Source organism: Mycetomoellerius zeteki, unplaced genomic scaffold (genome assembly GCF_001594055.1).
Source record: "Mycetomoellerius zeteki isolate Tzet28-1 unplaced genomic scaffold, Tzet1.0 scaffold138, whole genome shotgun sequence".
In the NCBI taxonomy this organism is placed as follows: Eukaryota; Metazoa; Arthropoda; class Insecta; order Hymenoptera; family Formicidae; genus Mycetomoellerius; species Mycetomoellerius zeteki.
Genome location: NW_017256319.1, coordinates 126,452 through 141,309, shown reverse-complemented (window position 1 = coordinate 141,309; position 14,858 = coordinate 126,452). Strand labels below are relative to the sequence as shown.

Below are 14,858 nucleotides of genomic sequence, written 5' to 3'. Positions count from 1 at the left end.
CGAAAATCTGTACACATGGTTACCTAAAAAAGTACAATCACAGCACAAAGGTTCATAAATATTTACTACTATAACTAGGTCGAGCCAAGTTTTATTTACAAATAGGCAATAAACTGATAAACCAAAAATATACATATTTATTATTTATTATTTGTTTAAATTAAAGAAGGATGTAAAACTTATATTAAAATATTAATATAAGCTGTAAATTAATATTATATTAGTATTATTATCCTTCTTTTTTCAAATGACTTTGGTATAACAACGGTATTATTTATCACATTAGAAATATGTATTACGTACGTAAGTAATGTCGATAAATCTGCTAATGAAAAGCGAAGCAAAGGATCAACAAAGGCACCATGATGACACAAATAGTGTAAACCATCGTTCTTGGTTCACATACAGACACACCAATATATTCTTCATTCCATTGCGAATCATTTCCACTTAATGGTAATTCTAATACCGTCCTTTCATTACTAAATATTTTAAACGGTAACGAGCACTCCTTTGTACTGTTTTTACATACGTGTACGGGATTTGAGGTATTGTAGACAGTCTTCAAAAGATCGAATTTCACCCTCACGTAATTAGGTTGAATTTCATTTTCCGAATTAAAAACAAAGAAGTAATACCCATTTAGAGGTACTCTATAATGAAATAATATAAAATATGTTATGAAAATATATGTTTTTATGTGTGTATACAATTAACATAAAGCAGTTGTATCTACATTTTGAAAAGAAGTATTTATTATTTTATTTAAATTAGATCACTGGAAAAAGACTCATAAAACTTTAATTAAGACCGTTAAATAAAAGTAATTAATAAAATTGAATTAACAATCAAATAAATCTATCCTTATTTTTAAACAGACAATTAGCGCAAACAATAACTCTTTCACCTACCTATATGTCACCGTATTAGCAAAGGAAGCCGTAGAATGATCACTTTCATGTTTGGGTGTACAAAAACGATGCGGTGTTAAAGGTAAATTCAGGATAAGACCTTTGCATTCCAATAACCGTTCTTCGGAACTACTAAATGAGCTCCAGAACTCAGAATTACTTCTATCGTTCAAAGTTGTTTCGTTTACGATACCTCGATCCTCCGCAATACCATCTGGATGCAACATATCCTGAAAGAGAATTAATATATCTACTTTAATATTTTTTATGTTGCAATATTTATGTTTCAATTTAACACATAACAATCTTTCCAAAGGTGCATTCTTTAGTTTGCTTTCCGCATTTAAAATTATTATATATTTTTAAAATAAGCAATCAAATATATTTTAATATAAGCTCATAAGGATTAAAAATAAATTTCGGATGACAAATAAGCGAGAATCATATTCGTTCTTTGCAAGAAAATGTTTCTTCGCAATATCTATAAAGGCAGTCACAGATAAGATTAATAACACATTATTATGTGATTTATACTCTATCTCACTACAAACAAATATCTATATAATGGAAAGATCCACTGATTTAAGAGCAACCATGTGCACGATTTTTACGCAATTTCTAATTCTGCAAATATGATAACTAAGACGTATATCTACTCATTATTACACGTGGTGAATTAAAATCCATTGTTCAAATCATCATTTTAACCAGGAAATAGTCAGCTAATTGTTCTTTACATTTTTCAATCACTCAAGGTATTTTTATCCCACAGTTAAAAATCACTATTATCGTAATTATATATTGTATATTATTGATTATTTTATTTAATATTTGAGATCATTATGTATATGGATTTACTGGATAATTTAAAAAAAAAGTAAAAATAAATTTTTTAAATGTACATGCATGGATTCCTGATCAGTAGATAAAGAAACATTATTATGACTGATATGAACTTAATTTTTTATCCTTACTGCTGATGCTGTTGGTATATAAAAATAAGTTATCCTACATAGGGGTGCAAACTATTCCCAAGTTGATAGGGAACAGTGTATTATCAATAATGAAAATAATATTATTTTATGTATTAATATTAATATTATTTTATGTATTAATATTAATATTTTCGTGCATTATTTTTGAACGACGGAAATTCTTTAGTGAATTTTAGAGTTAGTTAAACTTTCTTACAAATTTCCCAATCGACACTAACTAAAAATAACATTATATCAATGTTATAATTTCGCTCTCAGCTATATAAGTATAATATAACACATGATGTTACATAACAGTTACATTGTTGAATGTGAAAATAACATTGACGTTATGTTACTTTTAGCTGGTGCCGACTGCCCTGTTGTTTTAAACATACTGAAAAAAATTTATAAAATTTTAATAAATATTTGTTTGAATAGTACCAACTAAACATTTACTTATAGTAAATGAATATTTACTCGATAAAAAATGATACAAATCAAATAAATGGTTCTTAATTGTATCAAATAAATATATATATTTATATATTACATTTAGTAAATATTTAGTTATGTAGTACTATTTCAATGAACATTTATTAAGATTTATAAATTTTTTTGTATGGAAATACCTATAAATTATTCTAGAGTAATTATAATTAATTTATTACATTTTACATTAATAAAACACAAGAAATACCAAATGAAATTTTTACCTCTTCTATCGCTGCGTCGCCATCTTCATCTTCCTCTGTTAATTCTTGATAAAGTGGCGATGAAAGCACTAAATCTCTTCTTCTTCGCCGTTTAGCTTCTCTCGACAGTTTCTTATCATTCATTGTGTCGTTCACCAATTGTTTTAACGCAGCACCTTTGGCACCGGCTTGCATGTCAATCGTATCCATTAATTTATGCAATATCTGTTTCCCGCGATCACCTAAGGAATTGATTTTTCGTAAAACATCTTGAAACACTTCCTCAGAGTTTGTCTGTTTGGTTTTCGATTCTTCCTGTTCCTTTACGATTTCTTGTGCCATGCTAGGTTCCATTTGCTTGCTGATGGATATTGTAGAACTTGGACTCGAATTAGGTGAAAACGTGGAATTCTGGTTCTCAGATTCATTGTAGTTGTACTGTTCTTCTTGAATAGAAGCTGGTATTTTTGAAGGCATTGACGTGAATCTGGAACAATTGAGTACACAATTTTCAATTATAAAGAAAAAAATTAAGAAAAGAAAATTGATTAGATATAAAAAAAAGGCTAATTTACAATCTGCAGAATCAAATTTAATAAAATACATTTAATATATTAATTTTCCAACTTTCTTAATAAAAGAAGAAAGGATCGAAATATTTATTAAGGTATAATTATTAAGATATTAAGTCAGTAAGAAAAATAACGCACTTTATACTATTTTCTGATATCTTTTTATTATTGTCAAATCTGCTTATTGATTCTTCTTGAAGTTGATCTTGTAAATTTTTAGGATGAGTTGTCCCATTTGTTACTGGTTTATCCACATTGATGATATCTCTGAAGACTGCTTCATAATGATGATGCAGATTCTTTTTCTGCTTCTTCTTTGTATAATCGGTCTTGGCCAAGAGCTGGGTGAGGATATTTCGCATTGTTTCAGGGTCCAACTCGTTACTGCTCTGATGTATAGATGATTTAGAAATATTCATACGAAGAATTTTATCTTCATGATAAAAATGTACGTCTTGATCTGCTCGTCTCATTTTTTCAGGTACGTTGCTAAGACGCACTGTCTGTAATAAAAAAAATATAGCTTAAATAAAAATGTTTTATACATCTTTAAAAAGAAAAATCTATTTTTGAAAGAAAGGATACCTCCGTGGTGCTCTTTACATCAAGAAGACCTTCTTCCTTAGCGATTTCGACGAGTTCCTCGAGTTCCTCGCTGCTGTCATCTCCGATAAAGGCGCACTCATGAAGATTTTTGAAGCCACGGATTATTGTTAAAGAAGCACCTGGCCATCTAAAAACGAACAGTGAAGCATTCATATCTTTATAATAAAATAATGTAAATAATTAAATTATTATTATATATTATTATATCTTAAAATGCAAAAATAAATTTTAATTGAAAATGGGGGAATTAAGTGGATATATATAAGCAATAGTTATTGTATATAGATGACAAGAATTCTTTTTTTCTTGAAATTTATTACAGAATAAGCCCCTGATTTTATAATTCTACCTTACACAAGTTGAAACAGTGACACTACTGCCATGCAAAAGATAAAATCCCCAATACTCCTTCATGTCATCCTCCATAATGAGGTGTCTTGTCATCGAGATGGGCATCGCTTCTTTTTCAACCACCGGCTCGTTACTCATGAGATACGCATTGAATGTGGCATTAACTTTGATCACTTGGCTCTGCAGACAACAATTGATTTACCATAGACTTCATCAACTTTAGCTTCTTGAAAAAAATAAAAAAAGAAGAAAAAAACAAATACAATTTACTGCAAAAGATTACTTGTAATAAAGAAGACTTATTTAGTCCCAATTTCACAACTTATTAAATTGTTCTGGACCAAGGTTTAATTTATTTCTTATCTTTTTCCAATTCTAGAATTGGAAAGAAATGAGGAATAAATTGAGCTTCGATTAAGAGTTAACCGTGAATTGTGAAACTGAACCTTAGTCGCCAAATATCGCACTTATATGTGTATATGAACGTAATCTTTACAAACTGTATTTTATTAGAAAAAAGTTATATTTAATTCGTAATAATAAAACATACAATGATTTGAGGTAAAATTAGTGATACAGATTCTGTTTCTTTCCTTCCTCTCTGTCTTCCTTTTTCTTTCTCTTTTAGGATTTAATTAAAAAATTTTTAGGAATTCTAAGAAAGAAAAAAGTTAGAAATAAAATGTTAATAGTAAAATGACTTACTTGACACCAAACGGTAGATACTTTGCTGTCGATCAATCTTTGATCTGATATTGCTAAGGCATATAACTGCTCGGAGTATACGCGATATCTTAAATACAGTGGTCCAACAATGAATGCGAGTGGTAAAAGCATTCCCAGCAAACACAATCTCATCACTCTAAAAGGTACTTTGTAACTTGATTTTCGCGGTTGCCAATCTCGTGGACGAATACCATCCTCTGCAAAAAATGTCGTCAATATAAAACATATAGACATCTCATTAGTCTTCCGCAAATATTAATGAGATTAATCTTCAGTGTTTAATTTTGTTTCTTAAATTATACATTAATATAGCGTTTAAAATCTACCCGGGGAAAAATATTTTGTATATAATTATTTAAAATTATATAAAATTGAGATGTCATGAGCACATCACCTTATAATACTTAAATAAACTATATAATTTATATATATATAGGGTAACTCCGGCAAATATGTCGCGCTGGGATTTACGCCGCAGAAGTTAGAAAAAATAAAAGGATTAGGGGTAATTTTACTGATATAGTTCGTTTACTTTAAACATAATAAATAATACTTAATAAATTAAGTTTTTGATAGGTGCGACGTATATACTGGAGTTACCCTAAATTAAAACCGGTTTATATTTCCCGTTCTAATTCAATCTCTTTATATCGAAAAAAATATTAAACAGTTAAAAAATATTTTTAAAAACTATAAATGCGATATTTACAAAATTATCTTCTTTTTTACAAGAAACTTTATGTAGAAAATTAAAAGTGAAAGATCGGTAAATGTTACAGAAATAGAATTGTAAAAATATATATATATATATTATATTAAAATACACTTGTAGCTTTCCTTACTCCTGAGTTAATAATTATTGATTCTTGATGTTGAGTATAATAATTTTAAAAATAGATTAACCTAATTAAGAGAGAGCATATCAACTCCCTCGATATGAAATGTAGCGCATGTAGGAGATATAATTCTTTATCGTTATTATCTGCAATGACAATCCACAAGATACCTTGTGGATTGTCGATTGTCCTTGTTTACATGCGTTTAAAAAGCGGTGGAAATTTCCTTGAATCCTCTACAGCTTCGCTAAAGCATAATACTGAAATGCGAGTTTTTGTTTTATGGACTTCTAATCTTACTTCGACACACTTTCTAAATTCAAAAATATTTTATTACACTTATCGTATCATTAATAGCACGTAACAAAATGTCTGTTTGTATCTTAATGATATAGATGTTCGATAATACTCAAATAGCACAACAGCGCTTGCAAAGCGCTAAAAAAGCGATTATATGCGCTTTTTTAGCGCTTTGTTAACGCTTTGTAAACGCTGTGTGCTACTTGGGTATACTACAAACAAATTTTATTTAACAAAGAGCGAATTTCAATTAGAGCGAAGACGATTCTCGAACTTTTATGCATCAAAACATTAAATATTAAACATATTTTCACTAATATGAAGTAATTATATTATTAGATTATACACTTTTCTCATGCTTCTCAAGATATAAAGATAACATTTCATATATTTGCATCCAAAAGCAACTTGAACGTATCAATTATAATTATATAGAAGTGTTAGCATTGTGTTATGAATGCGTGGCACGTGTTGGGCAATTTATTTATAACATTTTATAATACCGGATAAATCATTAGAAAATTCGAAAACCGCAACAGCAAACTATATTTAAAGAAAAACATGTGTGAGTAACAACATTGCAGCGATTACATGCAACGACTTCGTGAACTCGTGGGAGAACGCGGACGAATGTCGCGAGAATCTCGCACGATACCAGATTTGATGATGAGGAGGTCATCAGTCTAGGCTCACCTTTACACTTCAACAAACCCGATTTACAGAATGATGCACTCCACGATAACTTATCACATATCGCATTGATAACTCTTTTTTTTTGCGGAACATTATTGTTGGATAGGGAGATCATTATTTACCCAGACAGTTTGGGCAAATAAAACATCATGAAACTTAAACAGTTCAATACAATGGAATAATTCCTTTCATTATGGAGAGCTATGCGATTCACGTTTTATATATTGATTAATTAAAACGTCTCAATCCGTTTTTATCGTGTAAATTTTATGTTATAAGCTAGAAGTCATATTAATAATAATTTTTTTTAATTTTGTTTTAAATTTTTTGCTAAGAAAATTTATTATAAATGTGTTAAAAATGTATTAAAAGTTTACGTAAAATTTCTTTTCAATTCAGAAAGTCCCGTGTCTCCGCTTCGCCTAAAAATAAATTTATAGAAAGAAATATAGTCTCATTGCAGACTTATATCGTATTATGCGCCTTATATTTGTGGAAAGGAAGATCCGTGCGTAGAACACGTGCTACTAAACTTGCAATGTCTAGCCAAGTTGAGAAACTTAAAAATAAAACCAATCTATCTCGCGAGGGCGGCATACACATCTGTACTATTACGATCAAATGAACTACATTAAAGAAGAATGCACGATTATAGAGTGAATATGCCGCCTTTTTAAAGGCAACGTTATCTTTCATTGTTACACAGTGCGACTAATTATTGAACACAATGTGCACTGTAAAAATTTATACATAAACTATTGTGAAGCTAATACTTTATACTCCCAAATCTTTATTGTTCCATTTTATAATTATATATTAAAAATATTTCAGCATCTCGTCCGTTCGTACATATATCTTTTAATTGAACGAAGAACGTACATTTTTCTTATAATTAAACGAAGCAAGAAACACGATCGTTTGCGGATTTCCGTTTATAAAAACAGTATCGTTACAACGCACTACTTTTAAATAAAGTTCAAATATAAAATATTACTGTCGTTCAAAGTGCATCGAAGACTCAACAGAGCGACGTGTTGCGTATTTATACGAAGTGGCAATTGCTTTTATGCCGTTTCCACGATACACTGTCATTCGAACTGATAACATATTAAGACGTTGATATGAAAAGCCACAACAAATTCTCGGCGGAGATTCCTACCAAGGAATATATACCTATTCTTAAAGGTGTCGTTGACATTTTCCTTGAAAGATCGCGGCATAGACCTGCTCCGTTTCAAAACTCAAGACACAAGACACAGAAAATCGCTGCTACGTTTTCTTCCCGAAACAAAACGCACAAATAGAATTTTTCTAGTAAGCGTACACGCTGCGCTGACATTTATTTTTCACGTTCATGTTATATAATATCAATTCACTTGCAAACGATAATGTTATTTGCAGTTTCCGAGATCTAACGCTGAATTAACGCAGCAAATTTCAATTGTGCTAAAGTTGTCTTTTGACTCATTCATTATAATCTACATTCGAACTAATTTACACATTTTCTCAATGAGAAAAAAAATAAGAATCTTAAAAACTTTTAAAGACTTGTTTAACTGAAAAGATGTTTTCGTCGTGATGAGATACGATAATTATATTCGACCTGCTATCGCGAAATCAAACAAAACGCGTGATGCGTATCGGTTGCCGTCGACAGATCGACTGAATCTACGAACGAACATGCTAAGCTTTGTATCAACGTCTTATCGCACTTTAAAACGAGTGAATTAAAAAATCCTCGATTGGCGGTCTATTTGCTCAGGATTTGTGACGCATGTAATACTGTTGTATTTGTCGCATATGAGACATAATGACATGTCTAGCTAAACAACTTATCTACTATCCGAAAAATTCCGGAATCTTAAATTCTTTTATCTTAAACGTCGATTTCTTTTTTTTTTCTCTTATATGTATGATCAGCAGATGTGCTAGTGATGATGAATAAGTGATGAATTCCGCTAAACGTAAAACACAACGCACAAAAGTGATTAAAAGTAAACGTATACGGATAATTAAATGAGAACAAAAATGTGACATTTTAATTTATCGAAAGATGATTTATCTATATTTAATGAACCATGTTTCTAATAAATTCGAAATTGATATGAGAACATATATATATACATATATATATATATATACATATATGTTCGAGGTATATTTTACCGAAATATAATTTATACATTATTTTTAGTTTCTATATACATTCAATATTCGTACACTAAGTATATAAGTAATTAAAAATAATTAATCATTTCAATTAATTTTTTTTATATTATTTAACAATTATGAATCATTTTAATGATGGGAATAACTCTTGCTACTTTTGTTGTCTTTAGATTTATAGGATTTCTCTCCTCTTCGTCTTTTATTCAATGGATTCCGAGGATCGTAAATCTCGAACCAATCGTCGTCTTTCGTGCTAGCATCCTTGGCAAGCACTGGTACCTTCTCTTCACAATGCAAAGCGTGTGTCAACCAAGATTCATCATGTAGATCATCATCCTCAGCATCTTTCGATGTCTTCTTATTGGAGCTCGTCATATCATCCTTCGTGTGTTCTTTGGCATTTTGAAGTTTGTTCTTGAATTGCTTAAATAGTTCCATCGTGAAATCCTCACGCGTTTTACCCTTCTTAGGCAATTTTTCCTTAGCTTTTTTATATTTTTCTTGTGTCTCTATGTATTCTTTCATTATTTCAGATTTATTTCCTTTTTCTTCGGCTTGTTGCTTTTGATCTATTTCCTTCGCTTTCTTTTCATTTTGTACGCTACGCTTTAGATCGCGTATTTCTTTCCTTATTGCTTCACTGTAAATTGAATTTTAAATAATACAAATACTTATCTGTCATTTTTTTCTAAAGATACAAATCTATTTTACATATATTTATAATTTATATAATAAAATAATGTTACATACGCCTTTTTCTTTCGTTCTTCATCTCGATCTTTTCCGAAATAATATTCTTCAATTTCGGCATTTTCGTTTATATTTTCATTTTTTGTTTCATCGTTTTCGATTTTCAGTTTTGATTGGGAAATCTTTTTAGAATCCTTCAATTTATTCTTAATCCTCTCTTTCATAGCTCTATTAATATAATATTATTATAACTATACTACAGATAATAATATAACAATTATTTTGTTACATATTTTATTTTCAAATAACTTACTCTTTTTCTTGTTGTAAAGCAACTAATTCTTCTGGAGTTCGTGTTTCACCATCACTCTCCCAATCGCTACTACGATCCTCTTTGATTTTTTTATTTGGTGGTCCAGCCGGTTCGATCACAGATTGTGAGCTTAACTTTGGATCAGATAAACAGTCATGCGCTGATTTTCCTTTGCCACTATATTGTCTGTTTAAAATTGATGACTCTTCTTCATCTTCCTCAGCTTCTTCCCCGAATGATAGTAGCTTGAAATTCCTAACGTAGTTGTAAATGTATAAAAAAAATAAACATTACATTATTTAAAACAATTATATATTTATCTTACTTTACACCAGCCTTCTTATTCTTCTTTTTCTCTTTGCTTTCTTCCTTCTTTTCAGATACTATTCTTGGAACAATATCTTGAAATGGATTGTTTAAGACTTCCGTTTTTAAAATTTTTTGTGGATACTGAGGTCTATCATTCTGAAATTAAATATTTTTCATTATAAAATTATATATTAATTTTTTTTTATGTAAAGATAAATTATATATTAAATATTTACTTCGTCTACAAGTGCATCTTCCAACTTAAGCATGTTATAAATTGTTTCGCCAGTGACTTTGCCAAAGATAGTATGCTTATTTTGTAACTCAGGTGTTGCGCCAAGTGTAAAGAAAAATTGGGAACCGTTGTCATCTTTGCCAGCATTGGCCATAGCAAGCAATCCTCTCCGACAAAAACGTAATCTTGTATGAAATTCATCCTACAAACAGGTAACATAAAAAATAAAATTGATACTCAAAAATTACAAATTGTTAGAATAAATAAATAAAGGGCTAATGAGTCAAGCTAAATAACCATACTTATTTATCTAATAATACAAACAAATATATAAATATAAAAACATGAAATGATTATGGATGTTTTAACTTGTAATGTCATCCTCAATGTTGTGATATAAACAAAAAAATCAAAATGTTAAATTATGAATAATAATATATATGAAAATAAACAGATATATAAATAAGAATACGTAATATAAATAATAATTGTCAACAGTATATAAAAGCAAGAAGCACAACTGAAATAAGTAATAATTATACCTTAAAGGGATGTCCATATATGCTCTCACCACCTTCTCCCGTTCCTGTTGGATCTCCACCTTGAGCTATAAAGCTTTTCAAAATTCTATGAAATATTGTATCGTTATAATAACCCTCCATGCAAAGCTGTATAAAATTTCTAGAAGCCTTGGGAGCTTCTTTCGTCCATAATTCCAGATCTATATCACCAACTGTTGTTTTCATTACCACCTATTTAGCAAAATAGGAAAATAAATTGAAAACAAAATGTGTTATTTATTTAATTACTTTATATGTAACATAATAATTATAATAATAAATATAATAAATTGCAAAGAGAGCTATATGTTGTTTTCATACACACACATTAGCTAATACATTCAATTCATATCTTTATTTGAAAAAAAATTGTATAAATTAATTTATGATTTTATCATATTTTTTATATATATAAAATAATTCACACTTACTTTGCCCGTAGTAGGCGGTTCTTGTATATAAATATTACTCATATTTATAACCTCTTATTACAACTGATCACGAGAAGCATAAACACAAAGACCAATAGATCGACTGGGTTTGATATATGACATCCAATGTGTTGTAACTATTCAAGTTTCCAGTAGATGGCGGATGTTTCCAATCAGCTGAATCAGCTGTTTATGCGACAATTTTAAAACGATATGCATATGAGTACATACACATGCATATTAATTAGTGAATATATAATATAATAGCATTATCAATATTAACGATGATCAATACAATTATTATTGTTGTAATAATACTGTACATTTATATATGTATATAATTAGAAAAATAAAATGCAGACCTATACAACTAATACATTTATTAACATGTTTTTTCCACAAAATTGAAAATGCAATACAATATCTAATTAAATAATATGGTTTTCGCATTGTCTCAAAAATCTAAATTTCAATTTCAACATAAAAATCGCAGAATTCTGCTTTAACGTGCGTCCAAAGATCGAATGTTCACTCTATTGATAAAACATGCTCGGAGTATCCAAGAAACTTATAGTTCTGTGAGCTGTTCTTAAATACAGAAGAAGCTGTCCAATAATAATTTATAACTGTGTTTTAAATATATTTATTATTAATCTATAATTGTGTGTAGACAAAATAGATATTTAACACTGTGTTAGTAATATTTTATAAAATTATTGTGAAACAATAAAAATTTCGGCAAAGTGGTAAACAGCATATTTAACGTGTTTGTGAACATGGATTGGAATGCTTTGGAATCAACTCTTGTAGTGTGTCAATTTCCACATTCCAATCAGCCAAATCAAATCCGATTAAAAGACTACATAAAAGATATTTATGTCCCCGAATTTTCCACAGAATGGAAAAGAAACATATTGGACTTGATACCTCATAAAATCAGACGAAAACATTCTGCTTTTATAAATTCGGTACTAGATGAAGTAAAAGATATGTACATTAAAAATATGAAAGAGTTCGTCTTGAAATCCATACTGTCTTGCAAAATATATAGAAGAGAACACGTTGCTTGCGAGGAGTGCGACGTTCCTGCTGGCTTGAAGCAAAACGTTGAGGAAAATAGAACGCATGATCACGCAATATTTTTACGACATCGTAATTTGTTTGCCAACAGATACTTTCTTTCTTATCCAATAATTAGACATATTATGAACACGGCATATCGTATTCTACCCGCAGTAATTTGTGACTTCAAACGTTATCATAAATTCGGACTATTAACACTATGTTGTTTTCAAGATATGATCCTTAAGGACATTAAGAGAAGCTCTTTAGTAATCACTAATAAATTTTATACCGAAACATTTAATGCCGTACAGAAATCTAAACTATTAAGAAGCATTTCTGCGGAACGTCTGTCCCAATTTATGCGATGTCTCACAAATGTATTCGTTCAGCAGATTCTCAATGTAATGATGAGATCGATTGATCATATAATAGACACTATGAAGGACGGCCGTTTCTGTCCTCAAATCGAATTTCAGTTGGTATGTGAAAATGACCAGCTTATAACAAAACCAGATATACAGAAGGTTTTCTCGACATATCACAATATTATTCAAAATATTGAAGGTATCGCGCAGGATCTGATGCCGTTGGAAGAATGGTTGAACGTCAAAACGAAGGAAAGGTACATAAAGATAGCGCTTCCTGACTGGTTCGTTGAAGAGTCTCACCGCAATTTACAGGAGATATTAGACACTCTGTTTAAATCTATGAACGAACACATAACGTTCATTTCCGTGGAATTTAGCGGTATATGCACATCGAGTGTCAAAAAACAAATATTAACTTTGACTTCTAAACAACCGAATTTCGACTCTTACTTCGAGCACATTTGCAAGTACAATGAGTATCTAAGCAAAACGAACTCTATGGTCTCCAATTTGTATTACAACGTGGGAAAGTTGGAGCAAAGCAATGCCAAGAAATCCTTGAGGCAGATCTGCTGCAATGTTATAAGCGTCCTCACGACGGAACTCGTAAAGTATCATCAAGACTTCAATCGTTCGATTTGTGCGGACTTTGAAAATCTGAAATCTATGGCGTTGGATATTCCAAGGGACGCAAGTTCTTTGACACAATTGAGTGAACATATGTCGCGAGCTTCGAAAGTACTGATAAAAGAGGAGGAACAAAAGATACGAGAATCAATCTATATGTTGAGCAAATTGTTGGAAATTACTATATTAACTGATGAGCACATCGATTTAAATAAGACCACTATCAATTGGCTACACGATATCCAACCTGTGTTTGCGCAAAACAATACATTGTGCGAAGCTATGAAGAGCGAGCTAGAAGAGGATCTTCAACGAAGAATAAATGCATTGAATTTAGAAGTTGACGCGATATTCCCGCAGCTTATCATCCTAGACGATATGGACGACGTGAGCAAAGTCAAAGAATACGCGGAGCATTACAAAGATCTGATCAAGAAGTACAAACGCATAAACGATGAAATGCAAGTTATTAATTCGGAGGAAAGGCTTTTCAAGTTTCCCGAAACGGAGTTTCCGAAAATACTCGAATTAAAAGAAACGATCGTGCCGTTCCACAAACTCATATGTACTATTCATCAATGGCGAAGGGACAACTCTGTATGGCTGAATGGTCCGTTTGAATGCCTGGATGCTTCCGTTATCGAGAAGAAGACTATGAATTATTTAGATGAAATCACGGATATGAACAAGATGATGAAGTCGCGCATTAAAATGGACGCGACAGCGAACAAGTCGTACAAATTTTCCGGTATCGCCGACGATCCTGATCCAATGCAACAACCTGCACCGTTGAAATTGTGTTGGCAGACACTTAATAACATTAATGAGTTTAAAGTTTATGTGCCGCTCGCAGTTTGTATGTGCAATCCAGCTTTGAATGCGCGTCATTGGAAAGAGATGTCCGCGATATGCAATTTCGATCTTACACCAAACGCAGGAACGACTCTGAGGAAAATGATCGACATGAATCTAATGGATAACATCGATAGATACAAGGCCATAAGTTTGGGCGCCAACAAGGAACTTCGTCTTCATGGAGCCGATGTCATTCGAGATGTCGACTGAAGAATCCGGTATGATATCTTTTAAACACGTTTTCGTAAAGCCAGTATTGTCAAACTTAATTGACTTTTACACTGTCCTCATAAGGATCCAAGAAATCCTTGATCAGTGGACGCAAGTGCAATATCACAAACTCCATCTAAAGTCAATATTTTCTTATCCAAAAATAGAAATACGTTTAAGCCAAGAAACTTCACTATATTCAGAAGCGACAAGCATTTTATTAGGTATTAATAACAGATTTATGAAGAATTCAAATTTTCATGAAATCAAAAAATCATCTGATTTGCTTGAGAGCTTAAATGAAGCTAATGAGAAATTAGAGAAAGCGAGAAAAAGTGTAAGGAATTATTTAAATATTAAAA

At 30.8% G+C, this 14,858-nt stretch overlaps 2 protein-coding genes across 2 annotated transcripts; one reads left to right on the top strand and one right to left on the bottom strand.

Moving 5' to 3' along the window:
- Positions 1-242: 242 nt before the first annotated feature.
- Positions 243-11,473, bottom strand: LOC108731826 (uncharacterized). The gene is made up of 14 exons (XM_018462347.1): positions 11,372-11,473; positions 10,923-11,132; positions 10,382-10,582; positions 10,162-10,301; positions 9,837-10,091; positions 9,584-9,751; positions 8,980-9,473; positions 4,815-5,032; positions 4,108-4,289; positions 3,738-3,885; positions 3,291-3,655; positions 2,602-3,067; positions 912-1,141; positions 243-653 (listed from the first exon to the last, which is right to left on the bottom strand). Exons 1-14 carry the CDS (start codon positions 11,411-11,413, stop codon positions 326-328), a joined length of 3,447 nt encoding a protein of 1,148 aa, XP_018317849.1. The 5' UTR covers positions 11,414-11,473; the 3' UTR covers positions 243-325.
- Positions 11,474-12,147: 674 nt separating this feature from the next.
- On the top strand, positions 12,148-14,496 carry LOC108731778 (dynein heavy chain 12, axonemal). Its single transcript, XM_018462281.1, has one exon. The coding sequence runs from the start codon at positions 12,148-12,150 to the stop codon at positions 14,494-14,496; it is 2,349 nt and encodes a 782-aa protein (XP_018317783.1).
- Positions 14,497-14,858: the final 362 nt, after the last annotated feature.